The sequence below is a fragment of the Engraulis encrasicolus genome, chromosome 14 (assembly GCF_034702125.1).
Source record: "Engraulis encrasicolus isolate BLACKSEA-1 chromosome 14, IST_EnEncr_1.0, whole genome shotgun sequence".
NCBI lineage: Eukaryota > Metazoa > Chordata > Actinopteri > Clupeiformes > Engraulidae > Engraulis > Engraulis encrasicolus.
Window position 1 is genome coordinate 16220651 of NC_085870.1, and position 18049 is coordinate 16238699.

At 44.7% G+C, this 18049-nt stretch overlaps 1 protein-coding gene across 1 annotated transcript in view; it reads right to left on the reverse strand.

Annotated features, from left to right (window-relative positions):
- Window positions 1–1928: 1928 nt before the first annotated feature.
- Window positions 1929–18049, reverse strand: part of asic1b (acid-sensing (proton-gated) ion channel 1b) — a 467890-nt gene continuing 451769 nt past the window's right edge. The window contains exons 8-11 of the mRNA XM_063215097.1: window positions 15134–15225; window positions 13739–13818; window positions 5310–5414; window positions 1929–2051 (exon numbers count right to left, since the gene is read on the reverse strand). Of these exons, the coding sequence (XP_063071167.1) occupies window positions 1956–2051; window positions 5310–5414; window positions 13739–13818; window positions 15134–15225 (373 nt within the window). The 3' untranslated portion in view covers window positions 1929–1955. The remainder of the gene's footprint in view (window positions 2052–5309; window positions 5415–13738; window positions 13819–15133; window positions 15226–18049) is intronic.

The following is an 18049-nucleotide window of genomic DNA, read 5'->3' on the forward strand; positions in this document are numbered from 1 at the left end:
ACACAGAAATCCTTTCCTGTATACCACAGAGTTTTATGAAAACAAACAAACATAAAAAAACATTGAAACCCACACACAAAATAAACATCTATACAAACAAAGAAAAAACAGTCTAGCAAAAAAGAGTCACATTCCTCACCTGCACGCCAATGGATTTGGCAGAAGAAAAATACATGTGCTCTCTTTCTTTCTCTCTCTCTCTCTCTCTCTCTCTCTCTCTCTCTCTCTCTCTCTCTCTCTCTCTCACGCTCACGCTCACGCTCACACACACACACACACACACACACACACACACACACAAATACTACAGATAATATTATAATAGGCGCAAATCCTCCTTGAATACCTGTATATAATTGAGGCAAACTTGGCAATGATAATGATAATGGCAATGGTAGTAATAATAATACTAACAATAGTCGTAACCATAGTACCCATAACTGTAAAAAATAATAATAGTGAATTCATGCAAAGGAGGATGAGTACAAGCATGCATTCACGAGATGAGCCCCGTCAGGTACGACACAGCACAGAGTGAGCGAGCAAGCGTGTGCACACAACACACACATACGCGCACGCACACGCACGCGCAGACGCACGCACGCACGCACACACACACACACACACACACACACACACACACCCTCACACACAGTGACAGAGGAGCATTGCGAATTTCTGAATGCCTGAGACACACCCATCCACCCACCCACCCACACACACACACCACACCACACATCACACACATCAACACACACCGAGGATACATTCTGATATGAATCACGAGAGAAAAACCAGCTGCCAAAAGGGAGCCGCCAGTTTTGCACATTGGTGGCAGATATGATTGCAAAGTAATGGCTGCTACATTTAAGAACCAAGAAAGAACCCAGAGAGCAGCTGGTTCCGGAACAGATCTGTTCCAACTCTGTTCCGGCTAATTTGCATCTGTTCTAGAACCAGCTACAGTCTGAGGGCAGGGCTGGACTGTGCATCTGACACAGTGGCATTGAGAAAAAAAACAAAACAAAAAAAATTCTGAAAATAGGGGCCCACAAGGGTGCAGGGCTCACCGGTGAGTCAGCTAATTATGAGGCACCTTTTTAAGCCAAAAGTGCCCGGGCCATATTTCTCCCCCAGGCCAGCCCTGCTGAGGGAGCACTGCAATACTATACAGGACCTGCAAGCCATCATCACATTAAACTTTGCAGCGTTATCAACACTCCTAGAGTAGAATAAACACTGGGAGTGTTAAATTGGACTCTCCAAATTGTTGACTTGACACAGCAAAATTGAATGTGCATTCGTCTCCGAGGGAGTTGTAATGTCGCGACTATTTACACTGAAGGCAATGGCATCATTCAAACCGACAGGCAGACAGATAGCTAGATGGATAAAGAGATAGACAGGCCCCGAGAGAGCCGGCTGACGAGAGAGAGAAAGAGCAGTCTACGGCCGCAGTGCAGTCCGTCTTGTGTGTGTGACAACCTGGTCTGGATGATGGACGACATAGGGGGTCGTTGTGGAGGACGTGAAAACATACAACATGAATTCCAAATTACACTCCCCTCTTTGAGGCTATGGTCCAAAGTCCAAAATGTTCAAAAACATTATTTTTTTGTTTGTTTGTTTTTTGTTTGATAAGAAAAAAAGTTCCATTTGTTACATACACCATTACACAGCATGTTTATTTTAGGACTTTTTTGTTGTTGTTGTTGTTGCGATTGTGGGATGAGATTGATTGGTCGTCGCTCCTTGACATGGTCGATCACTCCCTCGGGAACAAGTACGGCTTGAGATGTTGAGATGTTGGTGTGTTGGCGTCTCTTGGAGATGTGGGATGTTCTGTTTCAGTGCCCTCCACCCCGCCCCGCCCTGCCCCACCCCACCCCGCCCCCCCTCTACCCTTCCCATTCCACTGATTGGTTGGCTCCCCCTCTCACTTCACCGGGATTGGCTCAGCAGGTGAAGTCCTCAAAGTTGCCCTGTGCAGGGTGGTGAGGTAGCATATTGGCAGGATAGGTGGTGGGTGTGCGCATGTTTTCACAGGGTGCCTGAGGGAGAAAAGGACAGGATAGGTTGAAGGAGAGAAAGAGAAAGAAAGAGGGGTGGTGGTAGCCTAGAAATCTAGACGCCCCTAGTGGCCGCAAATTGAATTTGCTAGGGGTTTAGCTCGCTAGACTAGAGTGGTGGTAAAAGAATGGCACAGTTGAGGAGGAATGGAAAGCAGAGAAGATGAAATTAGATAAAAAAAGGGAAGAACATGGAGGAGAATAAAAAAATGGCTATCAAGTCAACTTATTGAAGGACAAACCACTCAACCAGGCCTAACCCCTGATATTAGCTAACATTCATTCATTCATTCATTCATTCATTCATTCATTCATTCATTCATTCATTCATTCATTCATTCATTCATTCATTCATTCATTCATTATTTCAATTAATATGTTCCTTTCCAGTCACACATCAGCATATAGAATAGTAACTGATGATCACTTAATGACATGAAGTTCTGGAGCAAGGGAGAGGGCATGTGGGAGAGCACTCAGACGGGAGGTTTTATGAAATGAAATGCATTCAGAATAAAATAAGAGAATTCAGAATGATGTCATGCCATTACAGCACAGCGCACGAGTCATTTATAACAAGGAAGGCTGCCAAGCAAAAGAAAGAGAGAGAAAGGATTTAATATAAATATTCCGAGCAGCAGACAGAGGTATAGCAGAGGTTGAGTCGCAGAGTGGTCTGCTGTGACAGGTGCGGGGGGCTGAGGCAGCAGGAGAAATAAATGGATAGAGAGGGATGCAATGAAGGAAACGTCTACGAGGAAGGCAAGGGATGGAGGGCAGAGACAGAGTTGGGCAAGAGAAAGGGTGAGATTGACATGCGGGTCTAACAGGGTTCCATCCGTCTGTTCCCCCCTGCTGGCTCCCAATTAGCTGGAGTCTCTCCCATTTACACTTTAAATAAGGGAGCTGTCAGGACCCCCAAGGCTCACATTGTAACACCCCTCTCTCTCCTCTTTCGAGTGTAACACCCCTCTCTCTCTCCTCTTTCACATCTGAGATTAGTTTTGTCCTAGAGTGCGTATGTGGTTCATGTTCTCGGCTCTCCTCCTCTCCTCTTTTGCTCTTTTCTATTTTCCATTCTATGCTTCTCTCCGGTTTCTACAGTACATTGTGTCTTCCTCTCTTTTTCCGTCTACAAGTGTCTGTACTCTACTCTTCTCTTCCCTCTCTTTTCTTCCTTTCTCACCTCTGCTCTATCATTACTTCTCCCTACCCTTGTCACTTTCATCCTATCAACTGTTCTCGTCTTTCACTCTGTGCTTTTTGTCTTCGCTTCTATCAATCCATTGTCTTCCCTTCCTCTCATGGGTGCCACTGGGGGGAGGTTACAGATTCTAAGGGCCCAAGCACTGACAGGGAACCTTAAGGGGGCCCAAAAATCTAATCTTTCATGGGGCCCCAAAATTTCTGCCGGCGCCCCTGCTTCCTCTATCAATCTATTTTCTTTCCACTATTCTCTTCTCCAGATTTTTTTTCTTCCAAAACCTCTCCTTTCCTCTCATCCTTAACCCCTCTCATTCCTCTTCTTTATTTACCACCCTCGTCTTCTCCCTTCCTTCTCTTGTATCTTCTCCACCCTGTGTTTCACTTTCCTCTCCTCTCTCCTTTTGACTAACCCCATCCCCTCTCCATTCTTCTCCTGTCCATCTCTCCCCTCTCTCTCCCCCCCTATCCCCACTCCTTTTTCTCTCTGCACTTCGCCATTCTTATCCTCTCCCTCTTCTCTTCACCCCCTCACCTCCACTTTAGCCTTTCCAGATGAGCCATTGAGCTGAAACATAGTTTGGAATTTAAAGGGACACTGTGTGAGATTTTTAGTTGTTTATTTCCAGAAATCATGCTGCCCATTCACTAATGTTACCTTTTTCATGAATACTTACCACCAGCATCAAATTCATTATGACTGGAGAAATTGCACTTTTCATACATGAAAAAGGGGATCTTCGCCATGGTCCGCCATTTTGAATTTCCCAAAATAGCCATTTTTAGCTACAAAAATGACTGTACTTGGACCATACTAGAAAATATTTGTTAATTACTTAGTAAACTTTCATGTGAATTTGGCAATAGGCAGCCCGGTTTCAATGAGCAGCATAGTTGCAGTACCTTTTTTGACCATTTCCTGCACAGTGTCCCTTTAAATCAGCTTCATTGCGCTAACTGCAGTGCGTGACATCTGGCCAAGAACAATCTGAACAGTCTCTCCCACCGCTGTTCACCTGCCAATTATAATCTGAATGCCTCCGTGGTGGCAAACTGTTATGGGACAGCATATCACTTGAAATCTCTTTTCTAGTGACAGGGTCGTTGGACCCCCCAAGTCAGTACCACCATGTGTCATTTAAATCCCATCTCCATTATGCCAATAAACACACTCACGCACGCACACACGCACGCACGCACGCACGCACGCACACACACACACACACACACACACACACACACTTGTGTGTCTCCCTCTGCCCCCTCTCTCTTCAGATATCAATACTTTGAGCTTGCACAGACAATCCCTACGTGACATGTAAGCATTTTCCTTAATGACATATTATTATAGCTTCCACTGAAGAGCTTTTATCTAGCAAAGTACTATGAGATGTGAATTGATTAGATATTATATAAAGAAATTCTATCAGTTCCTTTCTATTACAACCCATGCTATCATAATGGCTAATGATGAGAATCGGGACATTGATTTGCCATCATTCTGTCCACACACATTCATGTATTCCTTTTTACATTGCATCTAGCAGATACATTTATGAATCTGAACCGTATAATCACAGGGGAAGCAATTAAGCACTTCACTATATGTGTGCGCGTTTGTATTTGCAGTTGCTGATGCATGGGTTGCACGGGTGAGGCATACATGCAATGTCGTTGTGTGCAGTGTGCACTTGTGTGCTGTGGAGTACTGCGTCACAATGCCAATGGGAGTTGGAGTTTCCTAGGTGGTGGGCTTTCACTTCACTTCACTTTACAATATATTCAGAGAGGGATTTATATAGCCTATTTACAGTCACAGTTACTGATGTAGCCTATAGGCCTACATTAAGAGAGAGAGAGTGAGAGTGATAATTACTGATGAATAAATATAAATGTTGAGAGAGAGTGATAATTACTGCTGTACATTATATATAAATAGTCAGCGTGATAGTTCTGATGTGCAGTATATACTGTATAAATGGTGATAGTGATAATTATGCTGTATGTATATAAATAGAGAGAGTGATAGTTACTGACGTGACGCTTCACATCGTCCAGGCTCAGCACGGCTCCACGGTCGTTGTTGTTGCTGCTGCGTTTGTGTTTGCCTTTGGTGCAGCGGCACACTTTGAACTTGATCACCTGCCAGACGCATTCATACGCAAACACATGCACGCACATACACACACGCACGCACGCACGCACGTACGCACGCACGCACGCACACACGCACGCACGCGCGCACGCACACACGCGGACACACACGCGCATGCACACACACGCTCACGCACGCACGCACACACACACACACACACGCACACACACACACACACACACATACACAGAGATGACACAAAGCCACATTGTTTTTATTCACAAGCACAACAATCAGCCTTTTTTCCACATCTTCTTCTTCCTATCGAGCAACACAGCAGGCTCAATACAAACATTTCAAGAACTTCAATAATCAAAAATGACTTTGGAGGTTGCCAACCATGAAATTATTTTCTAATTATTGGAAAAAAACATTAAAACATTCAAAAGTCAAAATGGTGCATGTCTACATTCTTAATTTGTTAATCTTTCTGTGGTTATTCTCAAGACAGCAGGCTGAAACACCCTTGAAGAGAAAGTAAAAAAAAACCAACTTTAAAGCTGTTGAGGAGATTTAAGGTTGTTAAGAAATCCTCTTGTAGAACACCAGTCAATGTTTTCACCAGCAGCAGATCAATTAGCAACAAAAACAGTATGCCTATTTAGAACAACAACCCTTGTTATGATGATCCATCTTTGAAACAAAGTGACAGACACTCTGTGCTACATGGTGTATTGTAGGAAATACTTCAGTGCAGTCCTGTTCAATACAGTACATATACTACAGTAATGTCTGTGGTAGGCCTACTCTTTTAGTTCGAGAGTCCTGTTTTGACTTGGACAGCATGATCAATACAATTATCTTAAGGATGAGTCTGTCTGTAATTCAATAGGCTGGCAGACATGTTTTGATTTTGATCAATGCAGTCATCTTAAAGGATCAGCCTAAATTGTAATTCAGCAGCCATAGCCAACATTAGGTTTAGTTCGCAATGTCTTGCTTTCAATGGCAGGGACCTTGTTGCATTATAGAGAAACTATATTATGTGCCAAGCTATCGCTGCCACTCCTGTTAGCTGCTGTTTGACTGGCAAATTTTACAGAAACAGTTATAAGTATTTCGGAGTGTAACAGACTAGTGGAAGTTTGTTCCTCTATGGTACACAGGAGTATTGCTTTGATGGGCAACGCGATGATGAACATAGGCACGCACAGATAGGGATGAGGAAGTACTTAAGCACCTATACCCCTTTACGTTACTGGACCAAAAGTGCCCTTTTGAAAGTTTGTTTTACGATGTGCTGTGTTCAAAATAATATAATATAATATAATATAATATAATATAATATAATATAATATAATATAATATAATATAATATAATATAATATAATATAATATAATATAATATAATATAATATAATATAATATAATATATATAATGTGATATAATATAATATAGGCCTATAGCATCTAACCCAATATGGAAGCTTCACATTCTCCCTGGCCACCACCTCAAGCACCTGCCCCTCAAAATGTCTGTGCACACACGCCACTGATAATGAATGTAATTGACAACTGGTTACTTGATTCATTTAAAGCGTGGTGGCACTAAGGCCAACTTCAGGCAACTGCACAGGGCAACAAGGACTGTCTTTTATGATTTAGTGCAGGGATGGGGAACCTATTTCATTCAAGGGGCCACTTCAAATTCATCCAAGGGCTGTAAAAGTCCTCCGAGGGCCATATTATTTATGAACACAAACCAGGATTTCCCCCTGCACTTTAGGCCTAAATTGAAGGCAGCCACCTTTAAAACAGACCCCACCTTCTCTAGGTCCCCTTAATATAACGTAATTGTACTGCAAATGTATTTTCTGAGTTTCCTTTACAAAATATGTCATATCTCATGTGAAGCTGCATAACTTTAAAACTATATTGGGGGCCGGATAAAACGGCCTCAAGGGCCGCAAACGTCCCTCAAGACAGAGGTTCCCCACCCCTGATTTAGTGGCATCACGCTTTAAATTAAAGGCCTTAAGTCTTCTTACTTCAAGAGCACCTAGTTTGGAGTTTACAAAGTTGGAGATGGGGTTGCCAGAATGTCCTCTGGGCAAACGGTACAAAATTCAGTGTTAAACACTTAACAGTGTTAAACACTTAACACTAAACACTGGCCTCAGACTACTAGTCTCAAAGTGTTTGAAGTGTTCACTGTATGTATATTTTACTCTGTAGTGAACTGTAACATGTTGGTAACACCCAATATTTTGACGAAAGTCTATCCACCTGTCTGTCAACTATGTGTGTCGACTTTGTGTGTGGTAACCCCTCTCATCCTCAATATTGTCGGCAATACTGTTCCATCTTCTCCTCACAGCCTGGAGTAATGTCTCTAACCCTGTTTGATGGCCTATTGTAACTTCTTCCTGTAAGAGCTGTCGCTTTGACGTTTTTCCAGCTCATGTCTGAAGGCAGTGACTCATGGGGTGTGAAGCTCTCTGAAAGACTCGGCAAGCGGCGAAGGGAAAGGAAAAAAGCCCCCCACTCTCGCTAATCACTCTCCATTTCCTGAAGGAGCGGCATACAGCGGACACAGAGGCTGCCATGTGTGCGGTACGGCGCGCTGAGCCGCTTTCAAAACATTACATGGATTCAGGGAAGCCAACAGGGGGGGACAAAGGGGTCAGTTGTCCCGGGTCCGGACAGAGAGGGGCCCCCAGAATTGGGTCCTCATTACATTGTGTGTATTGAGTGGTGGGGCTCTTTCAGATGACTTTGTCCTCGGCCCAGCCAAAGCTGTCAGCAGCACTGCGCGTAGTAGATAACGGGCAGATGCGACAGTCTGGCTGCTCAGACCAGACCAATCAATCATCCGATTAGACTTTCACACTCCGTGCTCCGCACACAAGTCTCCTTCCACCCGCCTGGGTGTTTCAGGACGTAGGAAGCTGTGCAACTAAACTGAGCTCTTCCTCCTCGTACGTGTCACTCATAAAAGGCGGGTTTGGCCCAGGTCTGGCTCGGATCTGGCACAGACATGGCCCTGGTTTGGTGTGAAATTGACACAAATCTGAGAGAACGAACGCCTGCCGCTAATAAGGTACTCTCCGATTCCCATTCTCCTCTACCCACACTGGCTGCCTGACAAGGACTGGACTGTGGGAGAAATAGGGCCCGGGCTTTTTGTCTTAAAGGGGCCCCTCATAATTTGCGTCGCAGAACTGTTTTTTCATAACATTTCTGAAAATAGGAGCCCACAAGGGTGCGGGGCCCACCGGGAAATGCCCGCTATGCCAGATGGCCAGTCCAGCCCTGTTCCTGACTGATTCACTCAGAGCTGTGAACAAGGCTCTCCAACCCCTCGCCTGTTCAGAGCAGCCCGAGAGCTCAGATTTTCACATCAGACGCTTTTCATATTTAATTTGTATGTGTTTCTGCCCAACTTCATGATATCCATATTGCAATCGTATGTCTCAGTTGTGATTACAGTTAATTGTGAATATGGCCGACATTTTGTTTAAAGTGTGGATGTCTGAGTTCTAATTCTAGAACTGTCTGGAACATTTTTAATTCATTGATCGCACAGCAATCACTGCTTGTACAGTCCCAAAGTGTATTTTTATGCAATACAAACAATAGGCCTATATCTATTTAAGGTAGGCTATATTGGCCTATGTTAGTGTTTCTCAATGGGGGCGCTATAGCCCCACAAGGGGCATTGGTGAGCCCTAGGGGGGCATTGAGAAGGATACGGCTGAGTGGGGGAGGGGCTTAGTTTCCATTGGGGGGGCATTAGTCTCTTTTATTTTTCAGTACTAAGGGGGGCGTCGGCAGGCTTATGATGAGGTTAAGGGGGCGTTTGTTCAAAAAAAAGGTGAGAACCACTGGTCTATGTGAATTTGTCTCTTTCAGGTATTTGTTTACAGCAGACATGTCTCTCAGACTGGTCTACTAAATAAAAGAACAGGCTACTAAATAAAATAGAATAATATGTGTATCACGGAATGATACTAGCCTAAATCCACAGGATGGAATGCTATAGTGAAATGTGTGTGGTCTTCTCTTTGCCTTAATAATTGTCCTGAGTCTACACATGTCCTTCCACTACTGTTGTTGCTGATGAGCAAATCAGCTGCGCTTTGCTGAAGCATGAAATAGTGAACTCAGCGAATCCTTGGTGGCTTTATTCATCTTGTCACAGAGGCACTAATTTAAATGAACAGCTGGGCGCCATAGTGTCCGCTTTGAACACACACAAATCATAGTTAAAAAAACGAACTCCAACTGCACTCGTCTTCCATACAAACCATTAGTCTATATGTTAGAACTACAATACTGTTTGTGCAATGGGCTCTATGGGTATGATCCATTTTACACTATTACAGATTTACACGTTTCTCTCCAGCAAAAAAAACAGACTTAACATACTTGTGTGCTCACTTATCATCATAAACAGTCAGATGCCAGATGATTTTTCCCTGCATGTACCCAGCCAAACCTGTCAATGACCTGCTCTATAGTGTCTCAGGGAAATACATAATGGAGAGTAATTAACTCTGCTCATAATGGAGTCTCTCTCTCTGGTCTGGTTGATAGTACACTGCTGAGAAATTATGGTATTTTCATAGCTCTCTGCCAGCAACCAGCTGTGGAGTGCAGCACACATATTGCCAGTTTGGGCTCATACACGGTGCCATCCTACATGCACATGTGCCAAGAGGGCTAGTGCTTTGCTTACTTTTGTTTGTTTGTTGTTTGTTAGTTGGCAAATTCAAGTCAAAGGGTATGATTGTTTTTGTACAATATTTTCTGGGTAGGTTGGAAATGAATCATTCATTCCATTCCATTCCATTCCATATAATGAAATTATATTACATTACATTACATTACATTACATTACATTCACTTGTCAGCTTCTTATATCCAAAGCAACTTACAAAAAAGCAAGCTAAAGTGCAATGCATGGAGGAATGCAGAGTAAAGCAAGATATTACATAGTTATTGCGGTCTAGGTGCAAGAAAGGGTTGGTGGGTGAATTTTGTTACAAAGGGTAAGCACTCTCAGAGAAGAAGTGTCTTCATAAGCCTCTTAAAGGTTGAGAGGGATGACCACCATACTTTTGGAGCAGCTGGTTCATTCAGTGGGAGATTCATTCCTTTTCATATGGTTGCACAGTTTCATAAAAAATGGCAGAGTTTACTTTTCACTCTAATACTTGAGGGGTTCATTTCCCCTTAGCTAAAGGAAACTCAGGAGAGAGTTGCAAAATAAACTTTTTGAACATTTCATTCAGGTAAGGGGAAAAGTTAAGTGCTTTTTCCAGAAGTGCCCAAGGCTAGATAGTGATAGTTCATAACTAACATAATAGTTCATGTGCTAACATCCCACACAAAGGCCTTGGGGCAATGGGCATAAGGTAGTGGTGGCTTTTTAGAACTAATCTAATGTTGGGGTGGAGGATAATCCATCGTCTAGGGTTTCAAAGGCTAGGTGGAATGGTGGGTGGCAACGGGGAAAAAGTTTAGAAGGTAACTGGAAGGCAAAGCCACAGAGGGCATTAATTATAGGGGAAGGGGGATGAAAGTGCCCCCGATGGCAGCAGACTCCTGACTGATTGTGGCTCAGAAGTGGCCCGCATGTGGCCTGCATTTGGTCTCTTTCTGACTCACATCTGCAGAACTTATGCTGATTGTCCATTTGCTCCTAGGGGTTGCAACTGAGGCCACTGCAGGCTGCCTGACCAAATAAGCCAGTCAGTGCATGAGCTGCTGCTGTGTTTATGATGTTGGCCGGCAGAACCAGGACCTAATGCCTGTGACGGCCGGGGACTGGGCTGGACTGCTAATCGGGCATACAGGGCATTTTCCAGATGGGCCGACCGACAGTCCTCAGGGGACCAATTATGCTGTTTTGTTTGTTTGTTTGTTTGTTCCCCCCCCCAGAAACCAGACCACAGTTTAGATGGGGAGCCCCCATTGGTCCATCTTTAATATAGACATTGGATTGAGCTAGTCATTATACCATGGAAAAGCACAGGGTTGTGTGAGTGGCTGCTCTGTTCCAAAAATGCCCTGTCTGGTTTTCGATCCCAGCACAGCCCTGGTCGGGGAGAGTGGTGGGGGATGTTGAAGGACAGATGGATGGAGGGACGGAGTAGAGCCGTCATACCACATGTTTCATCGCCAATGCACGTCTGGCTGCTGTGCTGGCTTGGCATCGTAAAAAACTCTAGTTCTGGCCCCTTGCATCTGCATTTATGCCCTGCGGAGTGTGTTCTTGCTGATGGGTCACTGCGTTCCCACTCTGAGCTCATAAGCTCCTTACTGAGAGACTCGGAGGCGAGGCAAGGCGAGGCGAGGCGAGGCGGGACGGGGCGGGTTGGGTTGGGCCAGAATCCCCCCACTCCCCGAGCCCGGTGGACGGGTGCCGGGAGCGTGACGGAAAATGAGAGGCCATCAGTCATTGGGAAACGTGTCTCGGGGACATTGGCACAGCAGGCCCAGGCGGGTGCAGCGCGATAATTAAGATGTAAATAGCAATCTGGCTGTGTGACAGAGTGCCAGCGGATTGTGGGAGGAAGCCGGACATGCTTCTAACTTGACGAAAACACAATGCAAAACACAAAAGTTCTGTGTAAAGTCTGGCCATCACCATCTGCCGAGCATAATCCAGATTCCAGACTGTCAGATTAATTAAAATGATGTATTATATGGTGTGACGTCATCGGTCGAATGCTCCATTCATTTCAATGGGGCTCCCCAACGTTCGCACGTCTGCTATTAGAGATAACGGACGGGTTGGTCTATATCAGACCTCCGCTCTGCGTCGGGGTCTTAAGATTCTCTCTGTCGTGCTGCTATTCCACGGTAGGGACCTTCTCGCCGAACGTTAACCCTTACGTAATAATGAAAACACTGTAGAAAAGACAAATGAGTTACATGATGTAGTGACATAGTAAGTAAAGTAAAGTAAAGTAAAGTAAAGTAAAGTAAAGTAAAGTAAAGCTATTTTCAGAGACAAGGCATGTCACAAAGCGTTTTATAGTTTGCTTAGTCTATATATAATATATATATAATTAAACACACTGCATACTCAGCCATACCCCCCCCAGCTATACCCCCCCCCCACACACACACACACATACATGAGCAATACAATAGACAGAATAAAATCAATGCAATAAAATGAGAGAAAGAGTTATCACAGCTGAAGTAGAAACGTCATGTGGAAGCCGTTGAGTGACTGGACATGGGTGGCATGCTACAAGTGATTAAAATTGGACTTAAAATATGGTGGTTTTCAGTGATTAAAATTGGCCTTAAAATATGGTGGTTTTCTTGGGCAAAAAGCATTTCAGCCTCTACTCTTGTCTTTCTCCTGCCAACTTTGATGAGCAATAATGTTCTTTCCTGAGTATCAGTAATTTGAACAGATCTGTGGTAAGTGGACCGTAGAGGACGGGGAGAAATTTGAACGCCACTGCCGCCGCTGCCGCCTACAAACTCGACTCGAGAGCGGCAAGCTGAGAACACCTCAGCACCTGGGATTACCGTGATTATGTCTGAAGAGCTCGAATGAATGCAAAGTAAGCGAGGTGGTGTGTGTGTGTGTGTGTGTGTGTCTGCATGTGCCAATGGTATGTGTGCAGGTACAGGTATGTGTGCTCTGCACATACACATTTGCAAATTGCGCAATGTGATGCACATGAGAGAGCACCAGACAGAGATGGAGAGGGGGAAAAGTTATATACATTAGATGCGGTCGAACAACTCCAAAAGAGAGAGAGTGTGTGTGTGTGTGTGTGTGTGTGTGTGTGTGTGTGTGTGTGTGTGTGTGTGTGTGTGAGAGAGAGAGAGAGAGAGAGAGAGAGAGAGAGAGAGAGAGAGAGAGAGAGAGAGAGAGAGAGAGAAAGGAGATAGACAGAGAGCAGAGATAGACAGAGACACAGACATAGAGCGAGAAGTATACCGACATGGACTGAGACAGCTTGCCTAGCTCTTGCCCGACCTTTAGTTCCGTGCAGCTTCATGAGCTCCACTACTAGGTCTGGGAGCATGTAGCAGGATTCTATTTCTCCAGTCAAAAAAATAATTGCAGCATTTATTGCTTCAATATCAACAAATTCCTTCAAAAATGTTGTATGTTGATCTCTGAAGCGTCAATATAGTTTATAATATGTCCTGTGTCTCCTCAATGCGAGTTGTCAATTTATGCTCTGCATTATTTTCCAGTCCAGAATTGGAATCCTGCTACATGCTCCCAGACCTGTTGAGCGCCACCAGTGGACTCCAGAGCTCAAACACACAGAGGTCTGGTAGGAAGCAGGCTACGAGACAGAGGCATTGCCACAGAAGAGGAAGACGGTCTTACCTCATAGAGATAGTCAAAGAGCTCCAGGATGGTCAGGATACTGGCACCGATGAACAGGCCCATCTGCCCTCCGATATCACCTGCAGTAGACACGTGACAACACACACCACAGCAATTAATGATTGATAAGAAGGATAGGATAGGAGGAGAGGAGAGGAGATGGGAGGAGATGGGAGGAGAGGAGAGGAGAGGAGAGGAGAGGAGAAGAGATCATAGCAGAGGATAGGAGAGGGGAGAATAGCAGAGGAGAGGAGAGCACAGGGGAGAGGAGAGCACTGGAGAGGAGATGAGCGGAGAGGAGAGCACTGGAGAGGAGAGGAGAGGAGCGGAGAGGAGAGCACTGGAGAGGAGAGGATAGAGAATAGCAGAGGAGAGGAGAGGGGAGCACTGGAGAGGAGAGGATAGGATAGGAGAGAATAGCAGAGGAGAGGAGATGAGAGGATAGGTGAGGAGAAGAGAAGAGAGCACTCCGTATCTCCTCCACCCATCCACCGCCACTCTTTCATTTCAGCACAGCCAAACCACAGGATAAACAGAGGTGGTATACTGTGGAGCTTTCTGTATATTCTTCATACTGAATATTGTACACTATAGGGGTTAGGTAGCCTGCAGTAAATGTAGTGCATAATTAAAAGCTGCTGTTTTAGTATTCAGGTAATCTAGGTTTTACAGGGCAGGGCACAGGGAAATGATGAATTAATGAATCAAAACGTTCTAGCTTCCAGCTTCAGAATAATTTAAAACACTCACATGGGACATGGGAGGCCGGATGGAAAATATCAGGGCATAACGGCAGGCACACAGTGTGGTCAGATACAAAGTAAATTTTGTTGTGCTAATTCAATACTCAGAGGACCAAATTCAAATTGTAATGTTGGTCCTACTCTCTGATCGAAGACCTACTGTGCCCAAAAAAGTGTGTGTGTGTGTGTGTGTGTGTGGGGGGGGGTGATATTTACATTCAGGCGTGATGAAAGCTTTGGCTGTGCCTGGGACAAAGTTATCTAAAAGGGGCCCTCGTTCAATAAATGCGATGTAATAAGGAGCCAATTCTGGGCCCCTTCTATCCCTGGGCCCAGGACAACTGACTGGTTTGTTGTTGTCACCCCCATCCCCTCAGGTTCTCTGTGCAAGAGTAACTTACCATGTATCATCAATAAGTGGGGTGATAAGTTACATTGACTGAACAAGATGTACACTCTCAGAAATAAAGGTACAGAACTCATCGCTGTTGCGTTCAGTTTCTTGCAATGTCGACCAATGTGCATCTTTCACCTCTTTTTTGAGGTACCACCCAAGTGACGCAATGGTACTCTCCTTGAGGGTACTGCCACAGCAATGAGTTCTGTACCTTTATTTCTGAGATTATACGTGTGGTGTAAGATGGTGCCATACCCAGCAGGCCGGCGAGCTCGTAGGCCTTCTTCTGCTCGATCGTCTCATAGTTCAGGGCCTCGAAGAAGATATCAAGTACCAGGATGTTGTCTCTGTCAAGGTACAGAAAGGAAGGCAAGATTTATTTAAAAAAAAAGATTTTCATGTCTTTTTTTAAACTCATCTCATCTCTCATCTTCTTGTAGCATTTGAAATCCGATTGCATCGGCATGTTCCCTGCTTCCACAGACATTGATCTGCTCATCCTCCTCTCTTCTCCCTCCTGCCTTCTCTACACTCCTCTTTTCTTCTCTCCTCTCCCCTCCCCTCCTCCCCAGCTCTCATCTCCTCCGCCCATATCTCCATCTCCCCCCATCCCCTGGAGTGCTTTTATTCACCGACAAACAGCAGATGTTGCAGATCGGACCAACTCTGCACACCACACCACACCACCCCGTCCCATCCCATCTTATCCTTCCGCTCCTCACCCTACGATTTTGAAACGCTCTCTCTCTCTCTCTCTCTCTCTCTCTCTCTCTCTCTCTCTCTCTCTCTCTCTATCTCTCTCTCTCTCTCTCTCTCTCTCTCTCTGTGCAGGTGATGCCCCATACTGCAGACACAGACACACAGACACAGACACACTCAGACAGAGACATACACAGACACACAGACACAGACACGCACACGCACAGACACAGACACACATGTACACACATGTACACACATGTACACACACACACACACACACACACACACACACACACACACACACACACACACACACACACACACACACACACACACACACACACACACACACACACACACCACCCCCCCTCCCTGGTTAATTTTCACACAGCGGCACTGTGATCATCAGAGAGCGCGGAGGAGGAGGAGGAGGAGGCGGACGACGAGTGTCTGCCTGCCTTGCGTTCATGTTTGATTCTTCCTTCGCGTGACGTCTGTTGTTTTTTTCTCCTCCAGTGGCAGGTCATCCTTTTCAATGGGCGCATAGAAGCTAATGGGGATGACAGGCCTGCCCCGGGCGGAATCCTTTATTCGCTATTGAGAATCTAAACTGCGAGGAAGCGGAGCTCACGCAGGGACTTGGTATTGTACAGCTCGCTGAATGGATCCGACCGGCTTTCGCATGAATAGACATCACATCAATAACCTTCTTTTTCCTTCCTGGGGTTTTTGTAACATTTTCCCTCCTGCTGCTGCTCCGTGTGTGTGTTTAAAAGAGGCTGAATTAAAAAACGGAATAAAAAAAATGGCTGGGGCTTTATTTAAACTTCTCTCCTTATTAATTTATTTCCTTTTTGTTTAAATGGTGATCAATACAACAGTTTGCAGCGTAGAAGAGGGATGATGGAATAAAAGAAAACATCAAGAAACAGCGTCAGGAATGGTGAAATATGCATAATTCATAACCATTTGTGTAGGCTATGTAGGCTAAGTAAATATGGTTTTCCTCAAAGGGTTGTAAGAGGTTTGATTGTAGCTCATATATCCATATATACTGTGCTTTCAGTATGACTCAAAGATCAATAATATAGAAGACTCTCTAGTGCGGTGGTCGACAAGTACGGTTAAACAAGAAGGCACGAGGAATTGTAGAGCATTCTTAGTCCAGCCCCAGACATCCATTTGGGACACTATAATCATAATGCGTCTACTCTGCCTTCCGTTTCCTCTCCGATTCCACTCCTTCGCTCAAAATCCTAGGCTGGGCCAACTCAGGATATCTGGCTCGTAGCCTATCTTAAATCCTGAGGATAATTTTGCCATGCAGAGCGCTGCATCGTTAATGTTATTGATGACTAAGTCATCTAAAATGAACATATATGCCAGGGACGAGACACATTCTCTCTGCTCTCCCCTCATAAATAAGCTACTTCTGACCGAGGACAGAAATAATCACAGTTTTTAAAAGATCTCCCAATGACTGTTGCGCCCTGCCAAGTTCCGGGACGTACTGCAAGCACAGTAAAATAATATTGCTCAAAAAACCTCCTTGCCAACAGCTAAAAAAGCTACTTCATCAGCTGGAGACGGTTCAGAGGATATTAAAGAAACCCACTTTCGTCAGTGCAGTGGGGTTGTTGCCTTCAGTGGGTTTTTACTGAGGAATTTATGGTTTCCCTCAAGTAATTGGTTCAACAAGCTGAAGATTTAAGAGGCAGAGCTGCAATATTTGCTAAGGGAACTCGTGAACTCAAAGGACTCAAACTCGAAGGAAGTGTTTAATCTAGGAGAGAGAGAGAGAGAAAGAGAGAGAGAGAGAGAGAGAGAAGAGCATTCCTTTCTGATGATATAAAAATCTATTCATACACTGCATCTATATCCTGTTTATACTAAACATAAAACGCTGTTGAAATTCTTTGAAGTACAGACACACACACACACACACACACACACACACACACACACACACACACACACACACACACACACACACACACACACACACACACACACACACACACACGTCACACACACATGCACACGCACGCACACATGCACATGCACGCACGCACACACACACACACACACACACACACACACACACACACACACACACACACACACACACACACACACACACACACACACGCACACAGACACACGCACACACACAAACACTGCAATAAAGGACTGCAATAGTTGCCTCTGAGAACTGAAATATGCTGCAGACACATACATACTTCAGTGATGTAGAAGTACATCAAGAGTATATATGAAAATATGCAAAAATTTGTAGATGACCGAACACACGCACGCACGCACACACACACACACACACCTGTGATACAGTACACAAGCCTACATGAAGCACACAGACAAAAACACACAATACACTAGTATCACACAAATCCACAATTGCACACACATCCACACACTTCACATCATTACCTCCGCCAAGGAGGTTATGTT